An 11,127-nucleotide genomic window follows, 5' to 3' on the forward strand; every position below is an offset into this window, starting at 1 on the left:
GTTCCGTTCTGTGGGAGAGCGGGCATTGAACGTCTTCTCTGTGAGGGCGGGTTGTCAATATGGCCGAAGAAGCGGGGGGAGGCGGGCGGGCGGGCAGGACCGAGCGCGGCCGGGGAGCGCGGAGCCCGCTGCCCCTCAGCGGCGTTGGCTGCTCGCTGAGCTCCTCCTCGGCTTTCTCCTCCTTCCGTTGTGTTTAATGACACCGATACCCGTTTGTAGGAACCAGGCTGTATCGCCGTCCCCGGTGGGGTCCTTCTGATGCCAATGTCATACTGAAGCGTCAGGCAGGCGGGCTGCGTGTTACAGATAGGGCACTTCATCCGTGATAAGCGATTATTATCTTTCTTTCTCAAGAGTAAAAGACCTGTATAACTCAAAGCTGTGAGTGATTCAGGCCTCCGGAATAAGAACGTAATGAGTCCTGAAGGGGACCCTGCGATGCTGTTGTTGCTGGACTTGAGATGTTCAATTTGTTCTACTGGAAGATATTTTCTGAAATCAACACTGGGTAAAGTAATCTGAGAGGCTGTTAGACCAGCAGTGCACCGTGATGGAGAGTCCCTCTGTGACGGCCTTCTGAAAGCCTTCATCACCTCAGGCAGGAGCAGAAAGCTGCTGTTGGAGCTTGCTGGCCACTTGTGAGCAAACAATAGTACTTACTGCTTGGAATTGCTTTAATTTATAAAGAAATACACTTAGTGATTTTTTAAAAATTCTTTTAGAGCTATATTAGCAAATATATAGTGAACAGTTATATTAGTTCTTAAAAAATTCAATAGGACAAAAGGGAATAGTTTTAAATTGAGACAGGGGAGGTTTAGGTTGGATATGAGGAGGAAGTTTTTCAGCCAGAGGGTGGTGAGGCACTGTTCACAGGTTGCCCAAGGAGGCTGTGGATGCCCCATCCCTGCAGGCATTCAAAGCCAGGCTGGATGTGGCTTTTCAACCCAGGCCATTCTATGATTCTGTTAACGTACTAAGTTTTGCACATGCTTAATTTCAGACTTACCTAAGTATCATTGCCATAAATAAGTCTTAAAAACAGAATGAAAGGTCTTTAACTTCATATGCTTGAAATTTTGACCAACTTTTCTACTGGCCATTCTTCTAACATTCTTCCAACTGCAAAACCAGGAAACAAAAGCCCAACCCTTTTGGGCTGACACCAGAGGAAGAGTATGTAATCAACTTAACAATCGCATTTTTTTTTAAAAAAAAAAAACAAACCACTGAATGTTGTGTGGTGTTTATCATAGAATGGCCTGGGTTGCAAAGGAGCACAATGCTCATCCAGTTCCAACCCCCTGCTGTGTGCAGGTCACCAACCAGCAGCCCAGGCTGCCCAGAGCCACATCCAGCCTGGCCTTGAATGCCTGCAGGGATGGGGCATCCACAGCCTCCTTGGGCAACCTGTGAACAGTGCCTCACCACCCTCTGGGTGAAAAACTTCCTACTGATATCTACTTCCTACTGATATCTAACCTAAACCTCCCCTGCCTCAATTTAAAGCCATTCCCCCTTGTCCTATCACTGTCCACCCTTGTAAACAGTCATTATGTTATACGTCATCCCTGCTGGAGGCGTATGAAGCAAGATGGTTTTTCAGCTAGCTCGTGTAATGGAAATTGGCTTTTGAGTGTGTATAATCAATGAAAATTATATAAAGGAATATTATATAATCAAATAATATTAAGATGCTATAACAATGAAAGAAGCAAGAGAGTCAGGCACAGCAAGACAAAGAGAATAAATAGGATACTTACCCATGCTGTGGACTTGCTCAGGAAACTCCAGTGGAGTGGATCTTCCAAAGAGAGAGAGATCCTTCCCCACTGGTAGTCAGCTCTTAAATGGGTCTAGGAGAGGTGCAGCCAGGCTCCACCCCTTCCTGCAGCACAGGTGAATTGCTTTCACCTGTGCTCCCAGGGCTGACTCATTGCTCGCCTCAGGTGATCAATCAGAGGTTCAGGCCGCGACTCAGCAGTTCCATACAGAGTGACAGAGGGAATTCCAAGAAGTATACAGTCCAAAATAAGCATGGTTACATGTTGTTTTCTCTGAGGGACAAAGGGGACTTTTACAATGCTCTTCATACCAACAAGTGTTGCAGGGACTCCCACGTCACGTTAGTCAGTCATGATCATGCAGCTGCAAAGCTCTTAAATGCTGCATCCATTCTCTTTGATATTTACTTTGTTGTTGTTGTGAAAAAAGCTTTTTAAATTATTCAGTGCCTCCCACAAACAGTGGATTTTTTCCCCAGAAAACACTTTTTGGTACTTCTGGTGACCAGTAGCAGCAATGAGAGTGGCACTGTGAGCGAAACCGTCATAGGGATGGGATGTGATATGTTCATTCATTTTATCTCTGTGACAAATCATGCTGGACCAAGACAATGGTGGTGAAATCATCAGAGCCCACAAGTGCAGCTCTGTGCAAATTCTCCCACCATTTTTGTTATTAGCTAACATGGCAAGAGTGGAAATTTTAGTAGTAAGTTAGGACAAATCCTACTGATTTATTTCTAAACACAGCATCTATGATGCAAACCATTGCTAACTCAAAAATTCGTATTATGCTTTCAAATAACATGACCATGTAGTTGTTGTTATGTCAAATGTCTGCAGTGAAAATACAACACAATAAAAGTAGACCTTTTACTATCAAGAGAGTACAAATGGTGAATGACAAGTAGCTCAGTAGTTCAAGCTGTTTTTGTTTTGCAGACCTTGTGATACTTTTCTGCAAAGGTAGGTTAATATTCTTATCCCAGGGTTAGATGCTGGGCAGTGTGCAGTCTGAGGCTTTAGGATAAATTGTGGTGGTTGGTGTTTCAGAGGACAAAGAAGAGTTATTATTAAACAGGCAAAGGAGTGCCAAGTTGTAACTGTGATTGTGTTGTTCACAGAATGGCCAGCAGCCCTGGGAGTAATGCAGCCCTCGCTGATCAGAAAGGCACACACACAGAAGTCTCTCAAGCAAAGAAGTCTCAGCATGCAGAAGAAGCCATCTTTTACAAGAACTGTCGAGCAGCTTATCTGACTGTTTTCAAAAGCAGTTTAGAAAATATTAAATCAAAAGAACAACTCACTTTGGGTAATTATTTGATTATTTTTTTCCCCTCTAACTGTTGTGTGTGATGGTTGCAGTGGGTAGTTTACTAATAGCAGCTAGTAATTCAGTAGTGAGAGTATCCCAGTGTATAATATCAGTACCTCCTGTAAGGAATTTGTAGTAGTTTTAGCTAGGGTTCACGTTTCAAGCTCTGGTTGCTGTATTTTTGGAGATATCCTTTATTTACCCGTTGTAAAATATATCACAGTGATTTCTCAAAGTATATAGAAACTACCATTCCTCAATGCTTTTCATTTTCTTCAAATCCTTAATCTTTGTTGCTGGATGGCTCATGGAACTGGTAGTAGTTACAGAGCTTTTCATCTCTAAATCACCAGTATAAATGAGCAAAAGTCAATACCAGCTGACAGCTTACAAGGGTTCATAAGTGAGCTGTTGAACACCACCAATTTTGATGGAAACATTGTTGCTTACAGGGGATGGGAAGAGGTACTGCTCTTTGTTTGTGACATTTCTGCAATACCTTCTTTCCTATCCCTGACAAATAACTCAATGAGTTGATACAGTTCATTTCTAGCTGACAATTGCCACTATAATCACAGAAAATCACCATGATAACTGGCATTAATTGGCACACAGGTTGGTAGACTCATGTGAGAAGTTTTGTCAATGTTACCACCCTTACTGATAACCTCACTCATCAATTCTAATCTACTTTATATATGTGAAAATGCCACCTTTCTGATACCAAATTTATACATGGACTATTTCAGCCATTGGTGTTTTCTAAGGATTCTTACTTTTATTAAAATTGTTACTTAATTAAACAGTTTCTATAGACCTTATATATAGTATCTACGTACAAGTGGTATTGCTGTCAGCATGACCACAGGGGGAAAAGAAATCTGAATGTTTCAGTTGTGCTGAATAAAGGTGATAGTAGAGAATGAAAGCTGTGGAAACTATCAAATTTGTTTTGAAAGTCAGTGGCATTTCCATGCTGCTTGCATGGAATCATTAAGCATAATTACGTAACCTTACCTGAAAAATGACAGCTGTTTTTTGGAAATCATCTTAATGACAGAGTAAGATAAGGAATAAGTAAAATATGACTCAGTAATAATATGTTTCGGTTGTGAAATAGATTTTGCTTTCTCATATAAAATTTCTCAAGCAAATATCATATCAGCTGTGCCATCTGTTGGATTTGTATTGTTGTGGGCTGTTTCTTACCATTTTTTTTTCTTGGTTTACTTTGGTTATGTCATGAGAAGGACTATTTGTGGTTGTCTGCAGTAGTATGGGATTGTGCTAGGGCTGAAACACACTTCCTGGGTGCCCTGTTTTCTACCTGGAGTTTTGTGGTTATGTGAAAATCACAGCTGGCTTTATTTGGAAGAAATACTTCCAGCTCATATTGTTAACAAAGAAAGTATGAGAACGTAAACCTTCAGTTAGATGAAAAGAACCCAAATGTGTAATTTTAAAAGTCATGGTTTTTATTTTGATCTTATGGGTTTCAAGATACAGCTCATAATACACTTGGGAGTGTTGATATTAAGGTTGTTTTCCAAAGCTCTCCTAATAGATTATGATGCCAGCAAGCAGTTTGTGTGTTGTGTTTGTGTTGGTGTACAATTGTTTGTAATGAAAAAAAAAAAACAAAAAAAAGCCAACAACTAAAGGAAAAAAAGGCTTAAGGATGGTGACACAGTGCCCTCAGCTGCCCTTAACATGTGCTCAATACCCAGCAGACTTGGACTCCAGAGTACACCAAGGCAGGTCCAGAACTGGGCAGCAGAGCTGTGGTCTCTGTGAACAAAGTGGGCTTGGTGGTGATGGGCTGATGGTTGGACTAGATGACCTTTGTGGTCTTTTCCAACCTTAGTGATTTTGTGACTAAAAATCCATGCTGTATTATCAAATCATTTACTTAGGTCAGAATTCTAGTAACCACTTTTCTTTTTTTCTGCATATGTGAGGAAACATTTTTCACTAATTGCTGCATTGTCCATGGCTAAAATGCAGTAAGTATCTGCATCTAAAACCATCAGCACAAAAGCTCGGGGTATGTCTCTGATGCACTGATTTTTATTGTTTTTAAATTTTTGGTAGCTTCTTTCCTTATGTTGATACATGAAATTCTATGCATCAGCAAACACATTCTTTCTGCATACAACTTAGCATTATCAGGGCTTTCTAGGCTGTAATAAAAGTACTTTTATAACATCCTAATGATAGTTTTGGATGGTCTGGATTTTAAAATAGGAGCAGTGTGAACAAGTGGCATCTCTTTTATATGTGGTTTAGCTTTCATCTCTATCCATACCCTGCTGCTGTGTGCTTACCAGGTGTTTGGGCATTTCGGTTTCAAGGTCAGCTCAGGAAGGGCAAATAGTAGATCAGGCTCCCACTCCTCAGAGATGTAAGAACCTTCTTCTTTTATAATGTGAGAGTACTGAGAGTTACTGTAGTCTTATGTTGCAATTGAAATAAATTCTGGCATTTATCAAGTGAGCATGCTCCATTTGAAGCAGCTGTGACTGAACGATGTTTGAATAATAATCTGAACAGCAATATTCACAGAGAGATTGGCCCTGCAAAATGTTACTTTGCATACTGTATTATAAATGTATACAATATTGCATACTGCAGTATTAATTGGTGTGGTTAGCAGAAATGCTCTGTAAAGAAGGATAAATAAATACAAACTTGAGAGGTGTAGTGAATAGCAAGCACTGCTATGTCAGGCTGTGTAGAATGTAGTGTTGCCATGTATTTGAAGAATACTCAGTTAAATATAAGTTAATGCTGCACTGCACTGACCTTTCAGGGAGCTCTGCTATCCATGGAACCAAACACAGAGTCAGTAACCACCTTTCCTTGTCTGACCTTGGTACTGAAATCCAACAATAGCTGCGTGCCCAACTTTAGCATGGGTAAAGATGTAAGCTTTGCTATGTTCTCCTAGCTGCTTGTAGAGGGGTCAGGGCAGAAACCTTTATTTAGTCCTTGGCATTCAGTCTGAGATTAGCAACAAAGGTGTCTGGTTTTGTTTGTTTGTTTTTATGGTGACGCTGTTGCCTACTGAGCATTGTAGCAATGCCACCGCCTCATTGCGGGGATGCTGCTGAACTGTTCTCAGCTGGTACGGACTTGGTCAGCAGCCAGCTGGCTAAAAGTCAAAGTGCCTCGATAAATGTAGTCTCTTTTATGTTTTCCTAAAACACTTTATTAATGGGAAGATTTAAAAGCGTATCTCCAGTTTCAGGTAGGCTATGTTTGAACGTAGTCTAACGTCATACCTGCTCCACACTGGAAATTGATAAAAAACTGCTTTCAGGAAGGGCTTTTGGGAGGCAGGCTAGATCCAGCTGATTCATTTTGAAGAACACCAAATGTAGGAGCAGTGTCATTTTCCCTTTCCATTTAAAATTCATGTTGCATAATATGAATTGATAAGTTCGAATGTATAGATGTGAGTTAAAAGATTGGTTAAGATAAATCTACACAAGAACTTAATTCTTGGCAGAGTGAATGGGAAAACACAGTAGAAACAGCTTTCACTCTGCAAGCTTTCACAAGATATTGATATTAAAGCAGAGGATACAGACAATGGGCTGAATTGTACACTTGTCATTTAAGGAGGCTGTCTTTGAAGTCATGGGTATTTTGCTTCATTAAGGTTTTGACTCTGTTGATTTTATTTAAGGAAATCATCCCACTGACCTTAATAGAACAGTAGCAGTGAGTAAGCAGTAAGTGAAAACTGCAGGTCAAAGCTTTTAGCCAAAAACAACAACAAAAACAACAAAATCAAACAACAAAACTGTGTATTTTTTTTTCTGTTGTAAGAATATTGCACTCTGGCTTCTTCTCAACAATGTGGCACGTGTCATCTCTGTGCTGGATCATGGTTTGTGAGTGCAGAAGAATGCAGGCCTAGAAACAGAAACTGCTCCTTTCATGACCCCTTATCTGCCCCTCAGGCTGCTCTGACCTGTTTGGTACAAAGCACAGAATTGAAGGCTGGGGAAAGTCACAGTCAGCCTCTATCAGCAGAATGCAGGATTGAGACTATAAACAAAACTGTCTTTTACAGCTGGTTTTCCCTTGAATTGATGAGTCTTGAAAATACATGTAAAAAAAAATCAGAACACGGGAAGTAGTTAAAGGATGTTTTGAGACAACTCCTTTATTGGCTGCTGGAATATGGGCTTAATGTTTTGTTTTATTGTTCAGTACTTCAGCAGGCTGGAAGAAACCCATCTCAGAAGACAATTAATAAATACTGGACTTCACAAACAACCGCGCTGAATTTTGATGATTTTTGTACTATTTTAAAAGAAGAAACACCGGCTGCAAAAACTGAATTGCTTGAAGCATTTGGGAAAATAGACACAGATAACACTGGTTATATCTTACATGATGAACTTCATAAACTTCTGACAACAGTAAGTATCAGTAGGAACTTAATTATCCATTCTTAGCCTTTAATAGAGATTTTGGGAATTAGTGCAAGTATTCTGAGTGTGTAAGCATGTATTACTGATCAAAACAATTAATAACTGACTCGTGGTGGTTGTTGGTTTTTTTTTTTTCATTGCTCAGAAGTGAGTATAAGACAAGTTCAAGAAGATGTGGAGAAGAGTAAATTGGAAAAGAAGGAAGAAATAATTTGTATGATATATTTGTTGTGGTTGACCCAATTAACAATAATTATTTGTTAACCTCCATCATGCTGGCAGAACATTCAATCCTCACTCAATATGAACAAAAAAACGTAGTTGCAATGGCAAGAAAACATTCTTTATATGGTAGAAAACAGAAGTAACAGATATTGAGTGCTCCTGTAGTTGTGCCATAAATATCTATACATCCTGAAATGTGACATAAAGTCAGTGCATTGCTTTATACAAACCCAGACTGAAGAACTTACTGGACACGCCTGCAGCAGCAACTGGAGCTGCTCCAAGTGGGGAGGATTTGATTTGTAGCAATGTGGTACCAGGACCATATGTCCACATCATGTTCTTACCAGCAATGAAGTTCACATTAGATTTTGGTCCTGATTGACACCATGCATCTATAGCTAAAAAGTGACCTGAAGTAGATTTCTGTACGGGAGTTGCATGTTGCTGTGTCATGCTAACAGCCCCATCCATCTGTGTAGAGGAAATTGCTGGAGGACCTTTGTGGAAGGCTTGGTTTCTTCCTGACAGATATAACTCACACCCCTGTGGCAAGTGGGCCGCTCAAAATAGTGATGCAACTTCAAATGTGGTTCCAAAAGGAGAGAAACTGCTTTGAATTCACACTGATTCCAAATATAAACAGGTCCAAGGCAAATTCATGTGTGAAATAAGCCTTCTAGTGAATTGAACTAAACTGCAGATACAGACTCATCTACTGTAAGTGTAAGAGGGTAGCTTATGAGTGAAAAAGGCTATTAAGAAGCTAGAACTTGTTTGTTTGCTGTATTATAAGTGAGAATGACTGGCAACAGGAATTGGCCAGTATATGGAAGATCTGTGATTAATTTAAGTGTCATTCACAGGGGCTTTCCAGAAGGCAGCACAAAAATGTATAAACTGATGCAGTTCATCTGTTCAGTATTTAGTAATGTTGCAGGGACATATTTTTTATAATGTTGATCTCTACTTTGGTGAATCAAACAATTTAAGGGTATTAAAATAATCTTTCTTTGTGTTTTAGTAAACGTGATGTAGGTGGTCAGTATTCTTGATTAGGAACTAAAATTAAGTTGGCTTTTCATTGCAGGAAGGTGAAAAAATGACTTTGGATGAAGTGAATGCAATAACTAAATTACCTGATTTTAACTGTAATGGCAAACTGGACTACAAGAAGGTAAGGCAAACATGTTCTTGATTATGGCAGCAATGGTATTACTAAATGCAGTCTATACTGTTTCTGTGTGTTGGTCCATTGATGACCTTACCTCAGCCCACCAGCTGCCTACATTCTGAAACATAGTATGTATTCTGCTACATGTTTCTGTTTCCCTCACTTTATCTCACAGTATACAGCTCTTGCTGTTACCTCCTGCAAGTGAGCCTATTGTAATAAACACAGCCTAACAGTAAGCATGAAGCCAACAACATGTGTGAGGATAAGAGTGAATGGCAGGATAAAGAAGAAAATTGACAGCAAACTTAGCTAACCTGTGAGAGCTGCTGTGTCTGATATTTCATAATTCTTAATGTGGGGGACATTATTTTGTATATTGAGCACCTAATTTTGAAGATGCAGCACCTTATCAGTTATTCTGACAACGACTGTAAGCAATGACTAAGCTTTGAACTGAATAAACAGCCCACAAATATTTGCACATAAATATCATTTCATAGAGGAAAACCAGCTCCCTATTAAAATCCTATAAAAATAACACTCTTCAAATGCCGTAAGAAAAAATAAATCATCTCCTGGGTTGAAAAGTTCTTGGGCTGGAATATTTTCATTCCATATTTCCACCTCCTTGTTGAATTACAGTTCTGTTTTGCTGTCTTACTTGAGTAGTCACTCTGATTTAAAGAAATTAAAATTAGTATTGTGAGTAAATGTAGTAAGAAAAAATTCATTACATCTGTGCTTTGATTACTAATGTTACAGTTTTAATTTTTAAAACTGTGAGAAAGAATGTTTTGCTTGCTGCATTATCACAGAATCATAGAATCATCATTACTTTCCTTTGTCTCAAGTTTTGTGACTTATATATGACAACCAGTGAGCAGTGCTGCAGGGCTGCACTAGAGAAACTGGAGGCTGATGATCGATTGAGGCATCGGCAATTTGGAAGTGAAGCTGAAACTTCCCCTGAAGGGCTCACACTGCCAGTATCAAAACCATCACTGAAAACCTTGAGGAAAACTGACCACAAACCAGCACCAACCAAAGGTATTTATTTTTCATGTTGGGAGCTTTAATTTTTTTTAGAGATCACGTTCTGAGTTAATGAGCAATTGAGCACCATTTAATTTTTAATTTTTCTCAAATAAGTGAGGCTGTAATATTTATTCATTTCCACTGTGACAATTGCCTAAGTGTCTCAGTAGAATATCTGACCCATGTTTAAATGGACTTGGGCTGAATCTATTATCTGAAGCTGTCAAATTCTTAAAGGTGTATTTGGTGGACTCTCACGTGATTTTCAGACCAGAGAGAAGATAGAAAAGGAATGTTCAGGTATTGTAACAGCAAATTAATTATTTCCTTCCCACATCAGAGATGAAACCTTAAGCATCTATCAATAAGCAGTGTGTTTCAATTGTTGAGGCCACTTTTCAGGAAGAACATTAAACTCATGCTGGTTGTGCTTGAAGTTGCAAAAACTTTGCCAAACAGGAGGAAGTCTGATAGCTAATGGATTCCAGAGGTACCATATATGAAATATTTATTTATGTATGAGATGTGTGCTGTTTAAGTTACTTCAGTTCTAAGAAATACTGAAGAAGAGCAAAGCTAACAAAAGAACCATGAGGGCTGAATGTATGTAGCTAAAGCATCAACTGTACTAACTGTAAGGTAAGGAATCAGGAAGTAAAGGCCTGCAAGTAACTTTCTTGGGCAACTGTGGATTAGAAGCAGGTTAAACTTCTCCACTTAGGGCAGATTTACTGTGATTCCAAGGGAAGTTGAATCCCGTGGTAACAATTTCTTCTCCTTCAGGCAGATTTAGAGTCCAAGGTTCTGCCATCTGTATGCCTGTTCACCTGGGATGCACAGTCAGGAAAGTAAAGACATTTGGCCAATGACTGATTGTGTTAAATTATTTTAAGTGAAGTCAGCTTATCAGATAGAGAATCTTGTTTTCCATTGTTAATCTTTGTGAATCCATAAAGGTTTTATGAGAAGTATCACTAGAAGTAGGATAAATAATGTCATTGTATCTAAATATCTGTGTTTATAGGTGATAGCAGAACTTCTTCAAGACCAGCTCAAAGCTGCAAAGCATCCAGTTCTTCCACCATCAGCGTGTGTGCCAGTAGCAACAGAAGCACAAACCTAATTGAGCCGAGCACGATGAAGGTATCA

The 11,127-nt window shown here is 39.3% G+C and overlaps 1 protein-coding gene across 3 annotated transcripts in view; it reads left to right on the forward strand.

Annotated features, from left to right (window-relative positions):
* Positions 1-11,127, forward strand: part of EFCAB7 (EF-hand calcium binding domain 7) — a 28,048-nt gene that overhangs the window by 143 nt on the left and 16,778 nt on the right. The window contains exons 1-7 of one of the 3 annotated variants that reach the window (XM_090146807.1): positions 525-638; positions 2,909-3,096; positions 7,318-7,529; positions 8,857-8,943; positions 9,795-9,990; positions 10,216-10,278; positions 11,003-11,121. In XM_090146807.1, coding sequence (XP_090002933.1) covers positions 2,910-3,096; positions 7,318-7,529; positions 8,857-8,943; positions 9,795-9,990; positions 10,216-10,278; positions 11,003-11,121 — 864 coding nt within the window. In that variant the 5' untranslated portion in view covers positions 525-638; position 2,909. Of the gene's footprint in view, positions 1-524; positions 639-2,908; positions 3,097-7,317; positions 7,530-8,856; positions 8,944-9,794; positions 9,991-10,215; positions 10,279-11,002; positions 11,122-11,127 lie in introns of those variants that run through there. The other 2 variants (XM_090146806.1, XM_031603718.2) reach the window with 2 other exon arrangements.

Source organism: Phasianus colchicus, chromosome 9, assembly GCF_987193195.1.
Source record: "Phasianus colchicus chromosome 9, bPhaCol1.hap1.1, whole genome shotgun sequence".
Classification (NCBI taxonomy): domain Eukaryota; kingdom Metazoa; phylum Chordata; class Aves; order Galliformes; family Phasianidae; genus Phasianus; species Phasianus colchicus.